The 27,717-nt window shown below is 33.0% G+C and overlaps 1 protein-coding gene across 1 annotated transcript; it reads right to left on the reverse strand.

The window, feature by feature from the left end:
* Positions 1-1,016: 1,016 nt before the first annotated feature.
* On the reverse strand, positions 1,017-4,502 carry LOC105791960 (zinc finger CCCH domain-containing protein 66). The gene is made up of 2 exons (XM_012620285.2): positions 4,286-4,502; positions 1,017-3,544 (listed from the first exon to the last, which is right to left on the reverse strand). The coding sequence occupies exon 2, from the start codon at positions 3,524-3,526 to the stop codon at positions 1,412-1,414; it is 2,115 nt and encodes a 704-aa protein (XP_012475739.1). The 5' UTR covers positions 3,527-3,544; positions 4,286-4,502; the 3' UTR covers positions 1,017-1,411.
* Positions 4,503-27,717: the final 23,215 nt, after the last annotated feature.

Genomic DNA, 27,717 nt, shown 5'->3' on the forward strand with positions numbered 1-27,717 from the left:
GAGAAAGCTCTTTTCTCTTCGTCATTACACCATCCCTTCTGATGGTGCTAGGCCGTCAATAGTTCTTGCATGTTACACTGTAAAAGTTCATGTTGTTGCTTGTATACTTGTTGCTATTGTTGTTTGAATTCCTGAGATTGTCTAAACTTCTCTTGCAAATTCCAAAGTTTTTCTTGCAACCCAGAAAACTGGTGAGAGCTATTCTGGTTTTAAGTTGCAGTTTTCTGGTTCGGGGACTGGTAACTAGGGTAAGCTTCGTAATATATTTGTTGTAAAGGATAATGTTGGGCATCCAGGTTGTATAGGTCGTAATAGTACAAGAGATCCTCTTAGAAAGCCTACTTGTATTGCTTGAGGACTTGGTCATAAATTTTTTTAAAAAAAAAGCATTAAACAAATAATTCTTTTATTTAAGGATAAATTGAGACTTAATGTGATGGTTAATAATTCTTTTATTCGTATTGCTTTCACAAGATGTAACAAATTTGATTGTGAGATTTATTTCTAATAATTCTTTTATTTTACGCACATTAAACATAATTTTGAGAAAATATTAAAAACCTCACGACACCAAAATAAAACAATCCCAAAGCAGGCAAATGCCGGCAGCAGCCTTTCTCTAATTTATTTGAACAAGACAAAAATGTTTTCATCATTTGATTTCTACATCTCCAAGAAACCTTAATGAATGTGGAGAAAATCAAGCTCTTTTTGTTTTTTGCTAATGAGAAGCCAAAAGAATCTTTGTTTTTTCATTCTTCCAGGTTTCTAGTGTCCATCCCACTCAATGAGAAAGCTATTTAAAAGATACAAGCATGCAGGATTGCCGTTTTAGAATCATGGAACCAATGAGCCACCCACCTTTTGAAATGCCCAAAGTAAGATGAAGCAATAACATTGTAAAGAGAAAAACAATGATTAAAGTGGGGAGGGACTCACATCCAAAGATCCATCCTTCTTCCCTAGGGGAAATGAGCAAATACAAAACCCCAACAAGTAAAAGAATAAACAAGCACTTTTCACCGGAAATCTTATACACACATATATATTAAATAATGCAGAAGTTTGTGTTACATAAAATGTGCACATCCTCCAGAAATTGAAAGACAAAAAGAGACCCTCTTCTGCAAATCATGTTTCTACTTGGATGAATATGGAACCCCATCCAACAAAAGAACCAAATTTTGTGACAAAAAAAGAATAAAGAAGACATTATTCTTGAGAATCTAAGAGCAGTACAAGCAGAAACCTTCTCTTCTGCTCACCCTGTATTCTCTCCTAAGGGAGCAATCAACTTTTTCCCATCTCCATTTCATTCCAATTACAAACTCTCAACTCTTAACAAAAATGACCCGAAAAGAAAACTAGTTAATGGTTAACTTAGGAGCCACGTCGGGGGCTAGCTTTGCTTTTAGGCCACCATCTGCTCTTGCTCTGCATACAATTGCTCCATCCAGGCAGGGAGCATCTCCGCACCCCCAGAGCTAAGATGACACTGCTGCTGCTCATCCTCCAAACTCAACTGTCCAGAAGGAGTGTCCTTTGCCAGAGACTGTACCCGAGACACATCAGGCTCATCAGAACTTGATGGCATTGAGAGTACTGCATTTCCAAAATTGCTTCGGAACCCAAAAGAAGCAGATTTTCTCATCTTGTTTAGCTCTTCTCCTTGTATACCCCAGTCTAATCTGCCATCAGGGGAACCCCAATCTGAAAGGTTAGAAGGCACTGCATTTGCTGAAGAAGCTGGCGAAAATATCCCTGAATGACAATTCACACCAGTACGCTCAATAAAGCTCTGGCTTCGGTTTGCAAAGGCAGCTGACCTCGAACTTAAAAGTGTTGCTGCAGTTGGCCCAAAGGGATCAATCCCAAAGGATGGAGATGCCCTCACAGGAGAGGATGCTAGGTTGGTAGGGTAGCTAGCACGGAGCTGCTGGTCAATATTCTGACGCATCCGCAATCCAGTGGGAGATTGCAGCTGAGGAGCTGCAGCGTCAAGTGAATTTCCCTGTAATTGTGGCAAATTAATAGGATCAAGAGATCCAAAAATATCCTCAAGGCTAGTGGGCTTCACCCCTCCAAACCTATTTAATTCCCCATTTCGGTCACCAGAGGCAGAAAAGGCTGAAGCAGTAGACAAGGGATTGTTCCAGCTGGTTGGGGAGGAAATACCAGATATCTCATCAATTAGCTGCTTGTGCTGGTGGAGATGATGACTTTCCAACCCAAATAGTTCCATGTCTAAGTCCATATCCCGAGCACTTAACGCAGCTTTCAACCTACTACCAGGAAGCTGCAAAGTAGGAGGCAAGATGTTAGACTGATTTGGCCACATAGCTCCACCCATAGGAGAAGTGGCACCGGTAGGGGTCAAGGGTGGTGTTGATGTCGGAGGTATCATAATAGATGGAGAGCCAAGAGCAAGTGGGCTCATCGAACCCACATCTAAGGAGGAACCTTTAGCTGAATAAGATCTTGGGGAAGGCACTGCTGAACCTGTTGAAGCATACAACGGACGAAGCTCGTCGGGCTTGTGAGCAAAGAAGCAGACCCTCCTGGTGCAATTAGTCTCATCCTTGCATAAACGAGTTCGATATTGAGCAGGATGAAGCCAGCACTCAAAAATACCATGTGCATACTCACAATTATCACCCTGCCTGCAGGAACCCTTACGAAATTCAGGGCAGGGGACACAACTATAATGATATTTCCTAGGATCACGCCTCCTCGCGTTCTCCCCAGGATGAACAAAGGGGCACTCAGTCCAGTCATGGGAGTAAGCCCTGGAGCAAGGTTTGACCTTAAAAGTATACATCCGAAATTCATCTGTACCATATATTCCATTCTTAATGTCTGGAAGAGTAAGATCGACTGGATATTCTTTCTTCTCAGCTCCTTCCTTCAAAGCCTGAGCCGTTGAATTTTGTTGCTGCTCTTGCCCTTCCATCTCATTTCCTACCTGAGCATGCAAACCCTCTATTTGACCAACACTTTCCTTTCCTTTCAACAAAGACCCCAACGTTTTCTTCTTGAAGCTAAAAGCTGAGTTGAAAGCTGGAGCAATCAAATCACCAGGCCGGTTTTCATTTGCATCAACAGAAGTGGTATCAGCAGAGGCGCCAAGCAAGATTTGGACAACCTCAGCTGACTCAAAGGAGCCACCAGCAGCAGCACAGTGGAGAGCCGTCGCCCCGTCAGAACCACAAGCCCTGTTAACATCAACACAGCCACTTTTGATAATATAATTGATCACATCTTTGCTCCCGAACATGGAAGCTACCAAAAGGGGTGTTCTTTCTTCAAACCCAAGTTTCTTTGATCCCATTCTCCTTCCATACCACAAGCTTGACTCATCAATGTCATAACCCTCTTCCTCAATAGCTCGTCTAAAGCCAATCAGATCATTTGAAGCCGACAACTCTAGCAAAATAGAAAACTTTTGAGGAAGCCCTTCTTCTTTATGAGACTCACCCTCCATCGTGAAACTAGTTTGAGCTTGTTTGCTCTTTGGACCACTGCACATTGAAAATTATTTTTCTTTCTGCAAAAATTGCAAACAAGGAGAAAACAAAAAGAAAAACACTCATCAACTCATCCAAAAAATTCAGAGCCTGAAATTGACATAAAAGGAGAGAAACAGAGCACACTAAAACCCCACAAATCATGAATTTAACGGAAAAAAAACAAAGAGACATACATCATAAGTTTTCCTTAAACATTCAACTTTACAAATAAAGTTGAAATCCTTAAAAAACTAACCATTAAATTTCTAACAAATAAACTTATCCTAGAATTAAAACCAAAGCATATAGGTTGTCCTGGCAGAATGGGTAGAAAAGAAATTTACCAGTTTATATTTTATCAATCAAAATTCTAAAAGTACAATCTAAATAAGATGGAAATCTTGTATTTCTTTTTAAATTTTGACAATGATTTATTTTGTGAGTAAATTTACTCGATTTATTCCTTACCAGAAACACAAGAAAATCGTTTTCGTTTCACTTTCACTCTTATCTATCTTTCTAATTTTCTACTCTACCAAACACACCTATACAATTTTAACCAATTAAAGAACAGAAAAATCAGTTAAAAATACCAAAAGCTTCAATAAAAGTTAACTATAGATACAAGAACAATCAGGCAGAATTCCCAAACATAGTACTAACATAGAATAAGTAACTATCCCCAACAACCAAAACACTTGTTTCATTCTTTTCCCACATTTTCTCACCAACCAAACAAACACAGACAGAGCACCAACATAAGAAAAGAGAATACATGCCTTTGATTTTTGAAACACAAATGTGATAACAAGATCAGAACCCAGAATGTGTCCTTAAGAAAAATGCAAGCTTGGTGCCTTCTAACTTCAAAGTTTCAAACCCGCATTAAAAAATGATAACAAAAAAAGAAAATAAAAAAAACAAAGAAAGAAAGAGAAAAGAGAAAGACTTTTTGTTGATATTCCTTTTTTATAAGAAGAGTCCAAAATATGAGCCCATCGCTCTTTCCTTTCATTTCCCTCTTTAAAAAGAAAAAAGAAAAGAAATCCCCAAATGCAAATGCAAATGCAAATGGCAACTAAACTTTTTAAAATGTTAAAATTTAAAAATATTTAAAATTAATATAAAAAGCATCTATCAGTTTTACTTAAAACTTCATTATCTCATTAAAATACATATAAATTAATCCTACTATTAATAAATACATAAACTTGCTAATTTGTTGGACATCCTAATTTACTTGTTTTTGCTAATTTTGTTCATATAAATTAGTTTAACGGTAAGATTTAGTAGTGTTACCTAATTAAATTAATAACTTTTCGAGGATTAAATTTTAATATATTAAAATAAATGGGCTATTTTTAATTTTCAGAAAGTAGAAGGGTGAAATTAAAGATAGACCAAACGAAGGAAAAGTCAATGGAAATGACCCCACTGTTTAAAAAGAGTGGGACCCAAATGAAAGTTAGGCACAGGCAAGGAAAAGAGAAGTAATCTAATCACGCACCCAAATTTAACGTCGTTTGCAATGTGAGCAAAGCATTGAATTTTAAATAGGTTAAAATGTCAAAAAAAAAAAAAGTTCTAATAAAATAATTAAAAATTATAATTAATAGAATCTGAAATAAACTTTTTTTTTATTGAAATCTTCGACAAACCATTAAGTAATGATGAAAATAATTAAACATTGAAAAAAATTTATAACATGATGACATGAACACTTAATTGATTCTCAATTATTTAAAATAAAAATTATTATAATATTATAATAAATTTAAATATATATATTATAAAAAATTGTTAACATAAAAAATTGTTAATATACTATAAAAATATGAAAAAAAAACTAGACATTATAGAAAATTATAAAAATATAGAAAATCTTATTGAATTTATAAGATATTATGAATATGTAACACCTTTCGTCCGACTCGGTCACCGGGTCTGAGTTACAGGACGCTACATTCGTTGTCAGAGCAACAATAGTCAAATACACAACAAATAATCATTCACACGTGCAATTACGTGTCCGTTACATTCAAATCATGTTAAACAATCAATTTCGAGTTTTAATCAAGCTTACAAAAGCTCTTTTATCAACCTGAACATGAAACAAGATCAAATTGGAAAGTTTTAAAAGTTCAGGGCTAACATCGTGATGTCATCTCTTCTATGTTGTGACGTTGCCAAAACAGTATGTCACGACTCAACTTCAGGCCACTCGATGTCGTGATGTCACATACTGTCAATCAATGTTGTGACGAGATAGGTTGGTCGTTAGGACGTGGACCTTGTGTTTGGTAAAAATGAACCATTTGATACCTATTTCATAGTTTCCAACAACAACTATTCAGTATGTTCACAAATCACCACATTTACTTAATTCAGAACTTACCAATCATGTTAAACAAGCTCAAACATTCAAATTCAACATCTTGATAACACATTCAACACTTATTCATCAATTAAACTTAAACATGTCTATGTCATTTTAACCTAACATTCAAGTCATGTAATTATCAATCCATACCTATACCTTATCAATTTGAAAGATACCATATCACCTTAACTTCATGCATTTATGACCATTTTATACATTAATGGCTTGTTGGCCTTAAACATAAAACAAATCAACCATTTATCATTCCATATCTCAAGCATGTCACTCAAAATATACCATTTCAACTAGGCATCACCATTTCCAAATCATGCATTTCTAATTCGCATACCAAGATCAATATTTAAACTCATCATATATCATATTCATCATAGACTTTTATACATTAAAGTTTACACCAAAACACTTATATACATGCCACAACCCTAGACTCAAAATGACCAAATAGCTACCGAATTAGGGATAGTGTGAGCTTCGAGACGATTCGGCTTGACGTGTTCCACAAGGTGATGATCTACAAGGAAAAGAGAACAAATTAGGTAAGCATATGAAATGCTTAGTAAGTTCATAGGCATTAAATAAAACTTACATTATCTTTCAATTAAATACAATAAGCTACAACACTTTGGCATAGTTTGACTAGACATGACAAATCACAACATCAACAAGGTGAGCATTAGCTTAAAATCAAACTACATATAATACCACAAGTGCTTAATATGCCAAATCATGACAGAATAGGTAACAATTTAAATTTCATACTCATTCAAAGGATATTACATTCATATACATATTAATGGCCTTACTCAAACCAATATCTCTTGCACTATTCATTCAACAACTCACCATTTGATAGTCAAGTTCATTTCATTCCATTTCAATTTCTCGTTTCATATAAATTGTTTCACTCAATGGACCCTAGTAAATGGGCTCGGATACACAAGTATCTACACCACACCAGTTTCTTATCCGAGCTAAATATATATATGTTAGGTTACCCGTCTGGGTTAAACCTTTAAAACATCAAGTTATTCGTCCGAGCTAGACCTATGTCACATATAATTGAGAATTTATAACAAATGTTGGACCTTGGTAACATTTGTAAACAATCTGGTACAAGCGCGCACAAGACCCTATTGACATGCCAATCGTATCCTAACATTTAGTAAGTTCACACAGGCATCTATTACACATATAATCATCACTTTTTTATTTAGTCCAATTTTTACCTTTTATATCAATTCACAACCACTTTAATTTACAACCAAACATATATATAATTCAAATACATACAATCTAAGTTATAAATACCATATGAACTTACCTAATCAAAAATACCAAACAAGTTAAACTTTCAGGGACTAATCAACAATTTTGGTTTTCCTCAATTACTTCCAATTTGATCCAATTCTTGATTTATACAATTATTCCATTCAATTCATCAATACCCAACATTCATACATTATGCCATGACATGAATGAACCTAAATAATCTCATTTTCGATACCCTAAAATTTTACATATTATTCAATTTAGTCCTTAAATTTGAAATAACCATATCTTTCCATTTTGAGCCTCGGTTTGAAAACCAACTTCAATTATATTCATTAGAGACCCTATACTGTCTATTTATACTAAAATTTTACAAAAATATATTTTATTCACTTTAGTCCACATGTACAAAACTAATAATTAAACATTACAATCTAGTCCTTTTCATAATTTAAGCTTAAAATCTATCAATTTCATACCAATTTCTTCAAGAAATCAACAATGAAAACTTTCAAAAACTTTAATAGTTTTACAAATTGATACATGAGTTAGCTAAATCAAAAGCTCTCATGACTTCAAAATTTTAGCATTATTAATTTTCTTTTATAATTTTCATATTACAACTTTTGTTAAAAATGATTTGCATTTTTATGTCAATTGCAATTTATTTAATTATTCCTAGAAATAAATATAATTTAAAAAAACCACAAAATCATATTTGAAAATTTTAAAAATAAGGAATTAAAAGAAGAAAAATTAAAGAAGGAAATATAACACCCCTAACCCGTATCCATCGCCGGATCAAGGTTACGGAGCATTACCGAAATTTACAGAACAAATATAGTTAATTCATAACATTTATCATTCATATCTGAAATCATACATAATTAATCATATTGTCCCTCAAATGGACCCTCGAGGCCCAAATTATGCATTAGAAACAAGTCGGGACTAAACCGAGAAATCAGGAAATTTTTCGCGAAATTTCAAATTTTCCTTATGTGCAATAGACACACGCCCGTGTGGCCAGGCCATGTGGATCACATGGCCAAGTGGCACACCCGTGTCTCAGGCCGTGTGGGCATTCAATGTGAGACACACGGCCGTGTTCCAGCCTGTGTCCAAATTAGGTTGCATACTGACTTAGTCACATGGCCTAGCCACACGCCCGTATGCTAGGCTGTGTGAGCCTACTGACTTGCATAATTAAGGTGCAGGTTCACACGGCTGAGACACACACCCGTGTCTCTGCCTGTGTGAAAATACCTAAGCATTCTGTTTTAAAATTTTAAGATGCAAGGGACACACGACCGAAACACACGCCCATGTACTAGGCCGCGTGTCACACATGGCTGAGACACACACCCGTGTCTCTTCCCATGTGGACAAAATAAGGCCATTTCCAAGTCTTATTTCTCACCCAAACTTGTCTTCCACCTGCATCAACATTTTAACACATTCACCAACCAATTCAAGATATTCAAACCAAGCCAAAACCAAGTCTTAATCTTGACATTTTAGACATACAACTAATGTACCCTTAGGCTTCCCAATAGACAATTTATTATTGTGTTATTCTAAAACTTATACTTACCTAGATACCAAATACATATATACATAATCATATTCATAATTCAAACATGATAATACCATATGTATATATATCAAAACATGACCATTACAAGCCATTCCAATGGCTATTTACAACCAAAACATGTGTACGCCAACAATTGACCAATTTAACCTATACATGTCATTATATCCTAATTAAAGTTTGCTATTTATACCAAAAAGAGCTGAAGCATAGTGTAATCTTGCTCCGACCCGCTCCAACCTTTACGAGCTTCCGAGTACTATAAAACAGAGAAAATAAAACAGAGTAAGCATTTAATGCTTAGTAAGTTCGTATAACGATAAATTGACTTACCATTCATATTCATTTAAAATAAGCATACAAAGTACATCCAAATCAAATTAATCAATAACCTAACACATATACATCCTCAAACAAGTTAGTCATATATTTCAAATGCATTTCAAGTAAGTAACAGAGATGAACTCATAGTATAAACATTTCCATGTATTTTTAGGTAGATACAATTATTAATTCATTCAGACCTTATCTTAACTTATATCAGGACTTTGCTCATTGAACCTTATGAAATATCGATAGACATCGGGTAGTACACATGAAGTGTACGAATCTATAATTCGTCAATTCATATTCAGGAGTGTTTATAAGAACACTTAAACAGGAAACACTCTCTCGAGCCATATAACGGGAAGCTCATGTGAGCCATGTAAAGGGAAGCTCATAAGAGCCATATTCAGGAAGCTCATGCGAGCCAATATCGAGTAGCTCCGAAGAGCCATTAACATGAAGCTCCGGATAGCTTAATATTGAGAAGTCCAAGTGAGCCTTATTGGGAAGCTCACAAAGAGCCAATTAACGGGAAGCTCACAAAGAGCCATAATCAGGAAGCTCATAAGAGCTGTGGTGTGTCCACAACACATATAGGATCACAACCAATCGGGATGCTCCGAAGAGCTATTAACGGGAAACTCGCAAGAACCATATAACAGGAAGCTCGAGAGGGCTAATAAATGGACGCTCTTTCGAGCTGTGTTGTGTCTGCAACATATGCAGAGCTACAACTAATACAGGAAACTTGTATCTGTCGATTTTCATTTGTTCAAACGGAACTTAACATTTATCAGGCATTTTCGGGTATTTAATCAATTTTATATACATGGAAATTATAAAATTCACATATATAACATTTAATTCAAACATATAAATGTACACAATTTAGTTACACTAACTTACCTCGACACTTGTTCGTTTACGAGAATCTACTAATCCGATACTTTTTGTTTTCCTCGATCCAATTCTGTACTAGGTCTATCTGAATCTATACGAGTAAATTTAACTCAATTTAATACAATTCATATTCAATTCAATCCAATTCATGTTTTAGGCAAAAGTATCATTTTTCCCCTATACTTTTAATTAATTCCAATTTCATCCCTAGGCTCCGAAAATGAAATTCATGCAATTTAATCCTTATTCCAAGCCTAGCTGAATTTTTCATATAATAATATCAGTCCATGTATTTCATAAAATAAAAAATTTCCATGAATTTTATATCTTTTCAATTTAGTCCCAAAATCACAATTTCATGAAAATTTCCTTTACAAAAGTTGTTTATCTATCAACAACCTTTCATTTTCTACCATAAATTTCAAAATTTCAGCATACTCATCCATAGAAAAATTTTAATACTTTGATAACTTTGCAAATTGATCCCCAAAATAACTAGATTAGGTTATTACGATCTTGGAAATATAAAAATGACTAAAAACATGACAAGAATTCATACCTAATTGAGCCAAAACAACTTGCTTGAATTCAACACCCAAAAATTAGGGTTTCCATGTTTTTCAATTGGGAAAGATGATATAAAATGATGATATTAGATATTTATTTTAATTATTATCTTTTATTTATTAACTTTCCAATTTAGTCTTTTTCTTTTCTTGAATTTCCATGGGTGAGTCATTATAATTATCCAGCTCCTCTTAATGGTCTAATATCCATATAAATACCTCAAATTTTGAATTCCATAGCTATTTGATCCCTCTAGCTATTAGAATTCAACTTTTACATTTCATGCAATTTGGCCCTTACTAACAATTAAACATGAAATCTGTAAAATTTTCTTAACGAAATTTTCATACGTCATTCCTATCATAATGCAGACCATGCAATAATATTAAAATAAATTTTCTTTCTAACTCAGATTTGTGGTCTCGAAACCACTATTTCGATTTCACTGAAAACGGGCTGTTACAGGAAAAATCAAAGAAGAAAGAATGGGCTTATTGTATTGTATTTGATCTAGAGGAAGCATGAGTGTGTTGAATACAATTCCTAGCCCAAAGAGTGTTTGAATATGAAAATAAGATATAGAATTAAACCAAATCAGCTTCAAAATGAAGGAGTAAAATAAATAAAAATAAAATAAATAGAAAGAAAATAAGGATAGAATAGCCCTGTGGAACGCTTTGATAACTTGTATTCAAGAATGCCAATGATCTGACTTGGATCCCTACAAAACCTTTAAAATAATGACTCCTAAAAAGTTAATAATTAGGCTTGAAACTTGAAGATTTACGCTCCTCGAAAGATTTTGAAAGTAACGAATTTTAAAAATAAACAAGAGAAAAATCACTCAACTCTCAAAGAAAACTTTCTTCATGCAAAGTAAATGAAAACTTCTACTTTTATTCAATTGTGCCCAATACAACTAGAAAACCTCTTTTATACGTTCATTTAAATGACAAGTAAAATATACCACTAAATTGAGCGTATTTAGGATGAAAAAAATGTTGAAAGTTTAGTTGTAGCTCTTAGAGGATATGTGCTCAAGCAATTCTATGAGAGTAAGATTTTACTACTGAGTAGTAGGATTTCTTCTCCCTCAAGTTTTGGGGTTGGGAGTGATAGTCATAGAAGCCAAAGTAGAAGTTCTAGCTTTATGGCCTAAGTACTTTATTCAAACCTAATTTGTTTGGTGGAATAATATCTTTTAAATGATTTTTCTTAACCATGCTTTGTGGTTAGATTTGTGGATGCCAAATTATTTGGCATAATTATACACCATGAAATTTTTTATTGTTTGTGAAGTGGGAATTTACATTGTGGAGAGAGATCTATATAACAAAATTATCTAATAGGATTGTAAGATGTAAAAATCCAAAAACGACATAAATTATGGAGTGAAGTTGCAATAAACTATATAAGTTGTAGGAAGCATATATACACTAAAAATAACATGATAAAATTTGTAGAAAGTTGTAGAATCCAATATTACATGTATGCTTTCGAAAATAAGATTATAGAGCTATAAAAAGTTGTAGGACACATAGGTTATAAGATAAAATTGCATAAATTGCAGTGTAGATTATATGTACATGGTGAAAAGCCAAAGTTGCTTGAAGGGAAAAAAGAAAACAAAGTTGAAGTTGTATGGAGTTAGAAAAAACAAAACTTTATTTGAAGATTGCATCATTGGATTAAATAAATTTAGGCTACAAAATCATGGCTTTAGAATCATAGTGTCCTGAAATTGTCGTCACAGAATCTAGGCTCCAAAATCATCATAATAGAATTTGTATTTAGAATTATGAGAAAAATAGGATTATGAGTTGTAGAAAGCAACAAACAACATGACGAAACCTCAAAGTTGCAAGAAGCTAATAAGAGCCGGAAGAAACCAACATAACATATGTGCAGAAAGTTGTAAGAATACAAAGGTTATATGATGTTGTAAAGAACTACATGAAGCTAGAAGATACCAATATAAAATATTTACATTGTAAAGTTATAGAGTAGAGTGAGTAACAAAACAACACAGTGATAAGAAATGAACATAATGAATCTACAGGGACAAGTTGAAGAGGTTGTAGGGCAAGTTCCAAAGAAATTAAATAAATTAACAAATCCATAAAATTAAACTATGGAGTTGTAGAGAAAGAATTGGATAGCATAGTTACGAAAGATAATGTAGTTGTAATGTGTGCAGAAAGCTACATGAATATGAAAGGTATGGCACCCAAAAACATATCATACTCAGATTGTAGGAAGCTATAGTGAGCTACAAGGAAAAGAAAAAAGCCAACATAAAGCCAAAACTTAAGCCTAAGCTACCAAAAGTTGAAAGTTATAAAAGCTGCAGGAAACAAGAAGACGTAAAACCAATATAACATACATGCATTAAAAAACAACACAAAATGATACTAAAAGTTGCAAAAAGTATGTGAATGTGCACTCAAAACTAACGTGAAAAAGTTGTGTGAAGTATATGTGTACCAAAAAACAACATAAGAAAAGCTACAGGAAACTAGAAGAAACCAAAAAACCAAATGCTCATACAAAAATAACACCAAAGAATTTGTAAAAAGTTGAAAAAGAGAACAAACTACATGTTCATCCAAAACAACATAAAAAATAGTATAAAGCTAAAAAAAAACAATAGAAAGATAAGGATGCATAGCTTGATTTGAGTTACAAAGTAGAATTTGATAGTTAAGGAGGTCGGAAGAAACTAACAAAATCAAGCTACATGATCCGAGTTGTAGAATTTAGACTTTACAGTTGTTGTAAACTTGTCGCCATAAGATTTGATTGTAGAAATTAGGCTATAGAATCGCTGTCACAAATCAAGGTCACAGAACTATGGCTATAGAATTGTTACAAGTTTTGATCATAGAATCTGGGATACAAAATTGCCATTAAAAATTCAATTATGGAATATAGGCTATAAAATATGAGTGTTAAGGGAACTTCAAGATACCCAAAAGTAATGTCAATGTTGAAAAAGCTTTAATGAGCTAAAAAAATGGGAAAAACTTTTATAAACCTAAGAATAATATGAATATTGATGGAGCTTTAACAGATCAAATATGACATGGGTGTTGAGGAAGCTTAGGAAAATCCAAAGATGGAGATTAAATGTGTTGAGGAAGAGAGAAACTTCAAGAAACCAAAAAATGGTGATATAATATTTTGAGGAAGCTTCAAGAGGCCCAAAAATGGAGATAATATTTCTTAAGTTTAAGAACCCAAAAATAGAGAAAGTTAACGTAAAAAGGAATCTAAAATTAAATGAGAGATATGAAGCCCAAAAATAATGTGAGTGTTGGACCTCCAGTCAATAATTGCTTAAGAAAAATGAAGTGCATAAGTGATGACCGAAGTGGTAGTGGAAGTAGACACTTTAGATGGCATTGTTATAAACAACATAAAAAAACAAAACATAGATGAATTATTTGCGCAGTTCGATTTCCCTACGTCTGTAGAGCCTAGCTTAGTTTGTAAATCCTCTATCTTTAATACCCAATACAACAAGTGATTTAAGTCTTATCACACCCCAAAATAGCAACCTCACTTTTGTACCTAAAGATCTAGATCACTCACCTTTCAGTTCTCCCCTTGAGAACTTAGGCGGTAAAACCAAGCAACAAACTTGCTTTACACTTTCAACACACTCTCAAATACAAGTTCCTTAATGAAGAAACAAATACTAGCATGTCTCGTACAAAACTTATACAAGTCTCTCAATATATGAGTGTTTAAGACTTGATAACATACTAAAGATCAATTACAATTCAATCCCTCTTAAACAACAACTAATAAATATCAAGATACAATATACTAATAAAGACTAATATAAAATGGATTTTTGGAGATATATGTCTTCAATGTTATCTTGACCCGTTCTCCACAATCAAAGGGATTCGACTGTTGGATCTGATATGATCCAATCCAATCTTCAAAGATTTTTGCTTCACAAGATTGATCTTCAAATATGGGCCAAGACACGTCCAAAAAAATATTTAAGTCATTACCCAAATTATTTCGCTGAAAAGATTTCCAACTCCAAATAAGACAAATTATGTTTCCTGTCAAAGTGCAAATTGTACTGGCACTTATGTTGGCACTTCTATAGTCACTTCAAAAATACTTGTTTTAATAATGAAACATCTATCCAAGTTGAACAAACCTTCCATATTTAAAGCAAGGATCCAACTTCACAAAGTAAGCTTTAATCTATCTTAATTTACCCAAATCTCATCAAATCAATTATCTTGATTTACACAAAAGATCATAAAGTCAGCTCATATATTCTTGAATTACATATCTCAATATGTAAGAAAAGTAGATCATATAAGAATATTTGAAAAGTAACATTGCTCGATTCAATCTCTTTTCCAATAATAAACACAAGATAAAAATGCAAGTAAATAATCAAAATATATTAGTAAAATATGTTAACAAATAAGGCTAATTATGTGTCAGAAGCAATGACAGTCTTACTGGTCACTTCCATTGGCTCATAGATAGCCACTTCAAAGATATGCCTCAATAATGAGAAGAAATTCTAAAACAAAAATGAGAGAGATGAAAACCAAAGAACAACATGAAACAACATTGAGGAGACTGAGCTATAGATTTTTTGCTTGTTTGCCACAAACGCAATTGTTTATTCTACTTTTCTTGGGCTTGAAAAATGGAGTGAGAAGGGTTTTGTAGCTAATGAATTGGATTTTGTAGTCAATAAATTTGCAAGACATGGGTGATTTTAAAGGAGTTGAAGCTTGTGGTTCGGGGCACTCTCTAATGCTTAAGTCAATATTTTGATAGAGAATAAACAAGATTGAAGATGATAATGGAGTAAAAACATGTGTGAGAAAAGTCATACATGAGAAAAGGTTAAGGCTTAGCCAATATAAGATATCTATGGGTTGTCCAAGTGCTACCAAGATTTGAATGTTATTCAATGATTTGACTATTTTTAGAGATGTTGGCATTACATTTCTCATGTATTTGATTGAGTTATTTAGAATTTTCTATTTGTTGAAAGAAGATGACTCCATCATATACCACTTGATACTGTTAATAGGTTATTCAATATTCCACGACTATATGGATCTAAACTCATTTTATTTGTTCATTACAAATCTCAAAGTATGATAAATCGGTGATTTTATTAATTTATTAATGTATTCTCATATAAATAATTAAAGTAATCAAAGTCTACTTTTATAAAAATATGTTGTTGATAAAAATAAATTTATTTTTAAACAAGACAAATAAATTATTAAGTCGTTTCCACACATCAATCATTTTTCGCTAATAAATCGAATTTGGCAAAGATTAATGGACGATTATTCACCTCAAGCAGAGTTCCACTGTTTTTTTCTTTAAGGAATCATTGATAGATTAAGAAAGAGTCAGAAGAGTAAATGGCATAATTTTATAGACAAGTCTTTTAGAGAAATTATTAGTAAAATGACATATAAAGTATTGAATGAAATTGGCTTAATTGAACAGAAGTACTTAAATTAGCGGGTTTGTTTGAGTTGAGTATTTAACTTAAATTTTGATTCCGTTACTCAAGTTGATATCTGTTATTAATACGGTTAAATCTTTTTATATTAATGTTAATGTTAATATTAAATAAAAATAATTATATTAATATTTAAAATAATAAAAATAATTTAAATACCTAACTCAAACAATTTAGATACCTTCTATTATATCTAACAACTTTTAAAGAGTCGCCTTAATTTTGAGAAAATGTTTGAATCCGTTCCCCAAAATCTATATAACTGTGGATTTTTTTTTACATTATATAGAAAAATGGTCAAATTTTAATTTTAATTTTATGTTATATTCAAATTTAAGATTATATAATAATGGCCAAATTTTAATTTTGGTCCCTATGTTATATTCAAATTTGCTATACTATTTAATTTTATAGTTTCAACTTTTGGCATAATTTGGTACATTTATTTTGATTAAAATACTGATGTAACTTTTAAGAGTTGTTAAATGCAAGTCAATTTTAATATTATTTTTTATTACATGACTACTAAATGAGTATTTTTTTAAAAAAATTTCAAAATGTCAAACCAACGAATTTAATGGTGTTAATAATTGAATTCAAAAATAAAAACACTAAATTCTTAAAAGCAACTAAATTTTAAATATATAAAAGAAGAGAGCTGAATTATATGTTAATATTTATTTTATAATTTAGCAATTAAAATAATAAATAATTGATAACATTAAATTTTTTGAACGACATTTTAGATAATGATATTTTAAGGTTTTAGGAAAATATGTGAATAGAAAAAGGGTAGCTATTTTATTCAAATAGAAAAGGGTATGAAGAAGAAAAGGTGTGGATGATGAATCAGCGTTCAATTTTATAGATGGAAAACTCGTGGTGTTGACTAAATTCAAGAAACAGAATGGATACAAAGATGTGCTACATCTCACTTTCCTCTGTTTATTTAATAAAAGCTGTGATGATGAATTATTTACTATAAGTTGAATTTATATGTTTCCCTAACAATATGATTCTTCGTAACGAATTAGATATTCACTAAATAATCAACTGAGACAATGAGAGTGAAGTTCAATACTATGTAACATCAAAAAAGTCATCTAATGAGAGAGAGAGGAAAATCAAGACCACTATGCCATCCTATTCAGATTCATCTCTCCTCTCGCTCTAATGTCTTTTAGGATACTAAACGCAAGGGTTTAGAAGGAGAAAACCAATTTCTCTACTCACCAAGAGACGACTGTAGAAATGAGGAGATTCCATGGTGCTTGTTGGTTTGCCAAGGCATGTAATCAATGGTTTATGAACCAACCATTCGGCACTGCAGCTATTACTTAGCAAACTGTTGCTCCTTACTGAGGTAGTTTGTCTCCGCATCCTTGTTAGAATATATGGAGGGGAGCACTGTAGTAATTTATTGTTATATGGGCTACAAAATAGACTAGCAACATAGTAGGAAAAAGTGAGCTGAAGGAGGATTCTTTGATTATCAGTTCTGTTTTCAGTTCGGTTTGATTTTTTTTATAAAAATTAAATTGAATGGTTTTAACTTTTGAAAGTAAAATTATATTGAATAAAAATTAATTATTTGAAATTGATAGTTGCAATTCGGTTCAAATTTGAGCTTTGTAAGAAAATTAATAATATCAGGCCCCAAAATTCAAATTTTTTTCAATAAAAATTGTAATATATGTTCCAGATTCATTTATATATATTTATAAAGTAAATTAAATAATTAAATAAATATCATAATCATTCATAATATCTTTTAAAAATCATTTTAAATTAAGCTATTATTCAAAGGTGTTCTCTTGTGTCATTTCTTTTAATTAGTTTAATTAATTGCTAGTTTTGATTAGTTATAATTAAGTCATTACAATATGTCTTATAATCGATTAAATTCATGACTATCAAATATATAATTGACAATTTGTGAATAATTGTTTCTTTTATAAATAAAATATTATAAAATTTAATAAACTATTTTTCCAAAATTAGAATTATTCTTATAATTATAATGATTACATTTTAAAAAGTGATTCACTTTCTCTAATATAAAATTACACTTTCATAACTTTTTACGAAATATTTACTTAACTTTTAACTTTTTATAATAATAAAATAATAATAATAGGGTTAAATGAATTAGTCCATATAAATATTCAAATGGTTCATTTTTTATTCTATTAGGACTATTCCCTTAAATACATATTTTTTTTCATTTGGTTTGATTGAAATAAAACGAGTTCTATGCGAAAAAATCAAAATGAACCGAATTGTGCGGTTTAAATGATAACATCAATTTGAAATTGAATCGAAAATGCAAAATCTGAATCGAATCAAATACATCGATTCGAATCAATTTTTTGATTTCTTTACTTAATCCTGTTGCTTATCGATGTTAATAATATTTGTAAATTCATTTTAATCTTTTCTTATTATTATATTTTAGGTATAAAAACTTAAATTCGGTTCAAAAAACCTCATTTCCCTTTCCCAATTATTTAAAAAAAAAAAAAGAACGTGGGGCAGTTGATTCAAATACAGTGTTGGAGTCAATTGAGTTGATCACCTGCACGTGTCAGGAAATAGGATCTCGAAGATGTCCTCGGCCAAGCCCAGTCGCCTAGATTCTAGAAACTGAAACAGGAAAAAGATTTTGCCCAGACATGGGCTTATTAAACAAGGAAATTGGGTTGGTTTTACATGTACTTTAATGGAATGAGATGGTCCATGGAGGAAAAGCTTTTATGTGATTCATCAATTGATCCCACCAAGTCCAACCATTTTTGCTCTTTTGAGTCCTTGGATTCCAGCTTTAAGCCTTTAACTTCAGGGACCTAACATTGTAGTGTTCTCGATTTCAAAGTATACTTGCACATCTGACCCTCTTAAATTCCAATGAAGTCCCCTTCGGGAATGCTTTTAGGGTGCTTTTGTGGCTTTTAGCTTTTGCAGTTTGGGTGTGAAAATATGAGTTGCCTATATTTTTTGTGCTATTTTATGAGTTAAAATCACACACCTAAACATTATACTATCACACAGGCGGACCTTTAAATTGAATTTTGATTTTGGGTTTGAGTAAACCCACGTCAACTAGAAGGCTACTATTTGAGTTCATTTGGTTTTTTAGTTGTACTAATTTAATATCATAAGATGTTTAAGAATGAATATGTTATGAGTTATGCATAATCTAAATTTGTTTTACACATGTTTTCAGGCTGCCCTACAGTCAAATATTGATACCCATAGAACGGGTAATTGTTATTATATCATTTACATTGCATAAATATAATTTATATTAACTAAGTCAATAGTTATTAAAATACTTAAATATCATTTACATTTAACTAATTTAATAGTAATTGTTATTAGCGAACTAATATCAATTGTAATTATATATATTTACTTTTCAATATTATATCTAAAATCAACATTTTAACTTTCAATCGCAGCTTTGATAGTAATGTTGAACAATTAAAATTAACAAATCACTTTTTTTACGGTACTTTTTAAAACATTTTCTCTAAAATCACTTTCAATTGCTTTCTTTGAATATTGCACTTGTATTGAGATTTGATCGGCACTATTTTTGTAGGCTTGTATCAGAATTACATTTTTCTTACAATATTTATAGTTGTGGAGTGTGCTTTGTATTTATGAGCTGACATTTCGATGAGGAAGAGCCGACATTGTGACGAAACGACTACAATGTCTTAACAAGAAGATTGGCCACGTCCTGACGATGTGAAGAATGGCGTCTCGACAAGGTGCATGCGACGTTGCGACATGGCAACGTGCTTTGCATTTATGAGATATTTCGATGAGGAAGAGCCGACATTGTGACGAACCGACTACGACGTCTTGACAAGAAGATTGGCCACGTCCCGACGATGTAAAGAATGGCGTCTCGACGAGGTGCATGCGACGTTGCGACATGGCAACGTGTTCCACAATTCAATTGGGTTTTCTTCTCCTAGTTAAACTTTGCTATTATTTCCCAGTTAAACTCTGATTAGTCTAGGTTATTTTAGTCATATTTAATCTACAAATTTAGCCTATAAAAGGGGTTTTTGTAACCTAGAATAATAATCTTCATCGAGTTTTGGGGAATTTCGGGTTTTAGCCAGGGTCCTTTGTTCTTTCGGGATTTAGGGTTATTTGTTGAGATTATCTTGTAACACCCCAAACTCAGCCTAGACGTTATGGCCAAATCTGGAGTTGTTACGCAAAATGATTGAAAATTTGGTTTTCGTCTATCTTGAAAATCATCGCAAACTCTTAAAATCCCAGATTATTCGAAAACATATTTATCTAACTATTTATTTGAAAGCGATGTTTGACTATATGTTCTAAAACTTATGATTTTGTAGCAGAAACCCTTAGAAAGGTGTATTTTTGAAAACACAGATTATTGTTTGAAACTTGTTGTTTTCGTAGAAAATAATCGTTGTCGATAAAATGTTTAAACAATATTATACAGAAAACGGAAAAATAAAGTCTGTAATTGGCCCAATTTGCCCGGCCTACATGAAGCAAATAAAACGACCTAGAATACATGGCCCAATTTAAAACAAGGGCCCAAATTACAGTTGGCCTATATGGCCCAGACCCAAAACAAGACGAAGGCCCAAGATTTCCAAAGACAAGGAAACCCTATGCGCTTTTCCACATTCACGCCGACCAAAGTCCCCGCACGAGCAACGTTCACCTGCACAGAAACAACAGGAATGGCAAGAAAATCAAAGATTGCAAATCAAATATGAGCAAGATTTGATTCTTTATGTTATTGTTTCATAATGGCTATAAAAGCAGATTGAAATAATGTAATGGTGGGTGGAGAATCAAATAAGAAAGCAAATACTTTCATGGAAAAAAGAACAGAATACCAAAGAGCAAAGATCAATCAAGAAAAATTAAAAGGTTGATTTTTTTTTCGTTTTGTTATTTTTTTTGTTACTAAAATAAAATAAAACAAAAAAGGGCAGAAGAACTTATCTTTGCCCGCTTCTGAAACGCCGTTGTGTTGGTTGAGGTTCGTCACCGAAGATAGACGATCGGAAGTCGAAGGGTTCCGAGGATTTTTGGGTATTTTTTCGTCAATTTTCGAAGGATTTGGGCCCAAATTCGAGTTAAGTGGGCCCGAGAAAGACGAATAGGGAGTTTTCCCCTTTTTCGACCACCGCAGATGGTGATGCCGGCGCTGGAGATCGGCAGCCGGCGCGGTGGCCGATGATCGACTGGTGACCGGACCTAGGCCAGACGACTGGGGAGGGGGAGAGCGTTTTTGAAGGGTTTTCCGTTTTTTTTAAAAAGTAACGAAAAAATGAAATTTTTTTTAATAATTTTGGCTTAAATAGCCAATTGAAACGGCGCCGTTTAAGGCCCGAGTCGACCCGAAACCGACCCGACCCGGCCTAGGATCTGCGTGTTTCTTAGCGGAGGGGTAAATTGCGCTTTTAGCCCCTCCGCCTTTTAATGTTTTTACAATTGAGTTTTTGTTATTTTTTAATTTCGCCTTAAATTTATTTCCAATCTCAATTTAGTCCTCTTTGAACGGCGCCGTTTAGAGGAAAAGGGAAAATTGCCCTTCTAGTCCCTCCATGATTATTTGCGCGTTTAATACGGTCCTTTGGGCTTTATTTATTTATGGATTTACCCTAGATTTTTTATTTGCAGTTCAATTTAGTCCTTTTTATATCTTTCTTAAAATTAGTTAATTTTAATGATGTAATTATTATTATTTTATCTATTTTTAATATATATATATATATGTATATTTATTGTTTTCTTATGTACATATTTATTTTTTCAACTAATGTTTTCCTCATATTTATATATATACATATATTTATTTATTTTAATTAATTTTGATAATGTAGATATTATTTAATTATTTTAATATATTTTACATGTATACATATTTATTTTTTTGAATATTCTATTATACTTATATATATACGTACATATTTTTTTATATTTTGAAAATATTTAACTACCTACTTATATTTTTAACACATATTTTATAATTTATGTATATATATGCATATATTTATATTTTTTTGTTTTCATAAATGCATTATGTATTTTATATATATAAGTTTTACAACCCAAAATTTTATTTGTAAATCATATATACATTATTAATCTTCATAATTTCTATGTGTATATTATATACCTTCTTTTTATTTATTTATTTTGCTTGCTTTCTTCATTCGCTATTTAATTGTGTTTACATTTATATTTCTTATTCATTTGATATTTTGCATGTCATGGATTATTGTTTTTTATATATTCATTTTGTTTATTTATTTGTTTATATTATTTCTATGCCGTTGTTGTATTTGTTATTGCGACATTTATACATACATTCAATCACGTCATTTTTTTACTCGAATTTAAAAATAGAACTTTTCCAAATAGAAATAATACTCGTATTTAGGATTTTCAAGAAAATTGAGCCCTAACGTATTGGGTTCCAATTTTCTTCGTTAAATCTAACAATCGAGAATTGCTCTTTGATCAAAAATAAAATGAAAAAGCTTGTTGTTGGGAATTTAATATGTTGTGTCCTAACGCATTGGATGTGACGTATTGATTTCTCGAGACAAAGATTTTTAAAAATATATATATTAATAAAGGAAATATTCAATGTTTGGGATGTTGAGAAATTGTGCCCTAACGTATTGGGCTGCGGTTTCGTCAAAAATCTTAAAGAATTGAATATTCTTTTAAATTTATCACACAAATCTTTAGGACAAACTCATCTTGAAGAAATAAAATATTGTGCCCTAACACATTGAGTTTGATGTTTTCTGTTTCAAAATGAGGGAGTCTTAATAAATAATTTAATTAAGGATCGTATTTTAAACTCTCGACGTTAAGACATTAATTAATCAATTTGGTACCAATTTGTGGGCGTTACGAGGGTGCTAATCCTTTCTCGAACGTAACTGACTCCCGAACCTGTTTTTCTAAAAACTCGTAGACCAAAGTCGTTTTAGGTGATCCAATCACACCTTAATAAAAGATTGGTGGCGACTCCAAATTTTCATCGACAACTAATTTTTGTGTTTTAAAAAAAAATAAAAATGGTTTTGACAGCTTGGCGACTCCGCTGGGGACTTTTTAAAAAAATAATAAGAGAGTCAAGCCACAAAGTTGATATTTTTGTCTTATGGTCGAGAAAATATATATTTTTTAAATTCATGAGATCCTTTTGCATTCATTATTTTCTTGCTTAATTGATCTTTGCATTATACATGACATGAGTTGAATGATTTTACCCTTTTAGGTGGGAGTGAGAAACTATTCCTTCGTGAGTTTTCACCTCCGTATAGGATAGTGGATCGATTTTGGAATACATCGGTACCTATGCCTTCGTGAGATTATCATCTCCGTATAGTCATAGGGAAAATGTGTTCCCCTGAACCGTACTTGATCTATATGAGCCTATAATGGGTGAAGATCGAAATCTGTTGGTTCGGGTACCTTTGCCCTGGAAACCGAATCTCATATAATGAATCTTAGGAACTTGCCCTAGGTAGAGCTATGCCAAACCCCTAGTGGTCACCCGAATAGGTTTTCTATTTATTCTTGCTTTAGCTTTGTACTAACCTGTTTTCTTTTTGGTTGCGATTGCGTTGCATTTTCATCATAAAAAAGAGGTGTTGATTCACGTTCAGTTGCTAAATAGAGAGTTTGTCATAAGAAAATAAGTTTCTTGATAAAGTGGATGATAATATGGTTGTCAGAATATGGTCCAAGAAAACGTGATAAGAGAAGGATGATAGTTTAATAGAGGACTACACGACTATGGCTCTGTTGCCCAGGGATTCATGATGACAAAGATTATTCGAGAGTCGCTGAACTTTCTCAAAGAGAAGCCAACGAGCATCACGAGGATGAGTGAGCAATGAGTAGCGGCCCGGATCAAGCAAAGAGGAGATGGAAGAGACGTCCCTTTTGAAGAGTTCGTGAAATTTATCTTAACGCTCGAATGAAGAAGAGGATTGAATGTCTTCGCCTATGAGGGCAAGGCCGTATAAATATCAATTTTATGTAAAGAGATTTGTTTTCTAGAAAATTTTTCTAAATGTAATTGAATCAGAATCAATGTCTCTTTAGGCATTCATTTCATGCATCTGCATTACATGACATCATATGCATTGAAATAGTCTAATTGAGTAAATTTATTTTAGTTAATATGGAAACCAACCAACCCACCAAACACCACTACGGTACTCGATCAAAAACTAAAGACATGGACCAAATGATGGAAAGGCTAGAACAATTCCAAAAAGAAATGCAAGATCAGCTTCAACAACAAATGAAAGAGCAACTCGAAAAGATTCAGCAGAATATGATAGACAAAATGAGAGAATCCTAAGGGAGTATGCTGACATAGTTAACGCGACTGTTGACTGACAGAAAGGATAAATGAAAGAGCCCTGTGGCCAATGTCGAAGAGGAAGGTGATGATGGGCCCCAGTATCCCCCAGGCTTTACTCTTCCACATGTGCAAGCCCAAGCTGAGGTATACCTGCACAAATCTACCGTCACAATTAGACCTCAGCAGTTCCAGGCCGGTGCTTCAAACTTCCAGGCTGGATCTGGCTCTAACCCCGAAAACTACCTTGCTAACTCTGCCATTCCTGACTTCGATGAAGTGGCTGAAAAAGAAAGAATAAAGGAAGAGTTACCAAAGCAGTTAAAAGAAAAGTGCAAATGGCTCGAAGAGAAGTTTAAGGCGATGAAGATCACTGAAAACTATCGTGGGATCGACGCTAAAGAATTGAGTTTAGTTCTGGATTTAGTACTCCCTTACAAATTCAAAATGCCCGAGTTTGAGAAGTACAATGAAACTTGTAGCCCCGAAGCTCATATTACCATGTTTTGTAGGCGGATGACTGGGTATGTTAATAACGACCAACTACTGATACATTATTTCCAGGATAGCCTCACAGGGGCAGCATCCAAGTGGTACAATCAATTGAGCCGTACCAAGATTAATTAATGGAGAGATTTAGCACAGACATTCATAAAGCAGTACAATCATATAATTGACATGGTACCTGATAGAATCACTCTACAAAACATGGAATAGAAGCCCGGTGAAGGTTTTAGGCAATACGCACAGAGGTGGAGGGAGGTTGCGATCCAAGTTCAGCCATCTCTTCTAGACAGAGAGATGACCATGCTTTTCGTTAACACATTGAAGGTCCCATTTATCACACATATGTTAGGAAGTGTCACAAAAAGCTTTTCTGACATAGTTATGAATGGTGAAATGATAGAAAATGCTATCAAAAGTGGAAAGATTGATGCTGGAGGAAATAACAGAAGGCAAGCCTCAAAAGAAAAGGAGGTGAACAGCGTATCGATTACGGTGAATCAACCAAGAGAAGTGGTTGCTAATCAGCAGGGTTTATCAAGACAAGAACTAGGTGTAAAGCAAGGTACTGGGAAGCTCCAGTTCACTCCAATTCCAATGTCTTATAAGGAGCTGTATCAAAGTTTATTCAAGGCGCATGTTGTTTCCTCTTTTCGTGTGAAGCCTCCACAGCCTCCGTACCCCAAATGGTATGACGCAAGTGCACAATGCGATTATCATGCTGGAATTATGGGGCACTCAATTGAGAATTGCACTACATTTAAAAATCTAGTTGAAAGACTAATCAACATGGGTGTTGTCAAGTTTGGTGACTCATCTAGTGCAGAAAATCCACTACCCAATCATGATTGATAATGGATTGAATGCAATGTATGAAGAAGTGGTGGGAAACGATCACATCAATGCCATATATGAAGACACACTTAAAAGGAACCTTGTTAGACATCCACCCTTATTAACTTAAAAGTGTTCTAAATAATCGGATTGTAGAAAAAATCTCTGTAGCATCTAGAGCTTACTTAGAGTAATGTTTAGAACACACTTGTTGCCTTTAGCCTAGAGGCAATAAGAATTCCTTTATGAAATAAGCTCATGTCTGAACGTCGTTATTCTAATAAAATACATCTTTGCATTTTTCATTCTTTTTGAATAATTATTCTTTCATTCTTTTGGATTTTCTTCCACAATCATTCTTTTATTCATTCATAATCATATTGTATAAATAGTTATTCATAAATTTATATTCTTTGATATTTATTATGGGTCCCCAGATATCAATAGCATGAGTGACGCTGCTACAGGCTCAGAATTTCCTTTTGAGCGAGGCATGTGTTTAGAGGGATTTCATGACTTTGAAAATGACATAGATTGTAGCTTATCTCCTGACTTGTTGAGGATGGTAGAGCAATAAGAGAAACAAATTTACCTTCTGATGAGACAATGGAGATTGTGACCTTGAGGGAACATGCATGACCGAAGAAACAAAACAAGACGTTGCTGAGTTACTTCAAGAATTCAAAGATATCTTCGCATGGTCATACCAGAATATACCTGGATTAAGCACTGTCATTGCAATCTGAACAATAGCATGATATCAGAAATTTGCAGTATGTTCAAGATTAATATCATGATTGGTGTAGTGAAAGCTTTACCGGGGTAATGCCTCTCTCTTTAGTTTATCACGGTTGGAATTCTTTGGGTATTGGCTGAGTAAGTTGGGTGAAGCAGAACAGATCCAATCGTGATGTGATCAGTTGAACTTGATCGAAAGAAAAAGGCTAAAAGCTATTCATGGTCAGATGTACCAGAAATGAATGATGCGAGCCTATAACAAAAGGTTCATCCCAGAGAATTCTACGAGGGTGACCTAATGTTGAAGATCCTCCCTCTACAAAAAATATTTTGGAGGGAAACGGATGCTAAATTATGTTGTAGAGAAGGTCTTTCCAAAGGAGCTTTGATTTTGAGCAAGATGGATGATAAAAACCTGTAAAGTCCTGATTCAGTCAAGAAATACTTCACTTAAAGAAGGAGATGACCAAAATAAAAACCCGCAAAGGGCACTTTGAGTTTCACAAAAAAAATAGATGTGAAAAAAATAAAAATGGAAAAAGTAAAATGGAGAGGCTGAGGTGAAAACCCGCAAAGGGCGGCTCAAATATTGATCAGATTGGGGGCATGCGGTGATCTTGCTATACCTGAATCAACAAGAAGGAGTAGGCGACATCTTGGGACATCGACAAAGTACTGTAGATCTCCTAACCACATGTTAAACTCAAAATGGTTCTTAGTTTGTACTGAGAAGTTCAAGCTGCGATAACTGAAGCACCTAGTTTTCATATTACTTGTATTGAATTTGTTTGTTCTTGAAATACTTTATTCTTTGCTGTTCTTGAATATTTTTTTCTTTTCAAGACACTTACTCTCAATAAATTCTTTTTCTTTTTTTTTATCATATTTGATAATTTATCCATTGCAAGTTATGCCCCGAATTAATTCGTTTCTTAGTCAGTATTATGATCTTTGTGCATGCATGTTGTATTAGAATAATGATTAATGGACTAATAAACTTTCACAAAGGAAGTTTTTCATATTACTTTGGAAGTTTCTAAATAATACAGTAACCTGAAACAGGACTATTGTTTAGAATACACCAAGTTTAAAAGTTGAGATGGCTAAGAAGAAAAAGTCTAAATTAAGACTTTTATTTCAGATTTTGTTGGACTAGATAAC

This window comes from Gossypium raimondii, chromosome 7 (genome assembly GCF_025698545.1).
Source record: "Gossypium raimondii isolate GPD5lz chromosome 7, ASM2569854v1, whole genome shotgun sequence".
Classification (NCBI taxonomy): Eukaryota; Viridiplantae; Streptophyta; class Magnoliopsida; order Malvales; family Malvaceae; genus Gossypium; species Gossypium raimondii.

Excerpts from the sequence above, each read along its gene's own strand:
- LOC105791960 (XM_012620285.2), bottom strand. The coding sequence starts at position 3,526 with ATGTGCAGTGGTCCAAAGAGCAAACAAGCTCAAACTAGTTTCACGATG.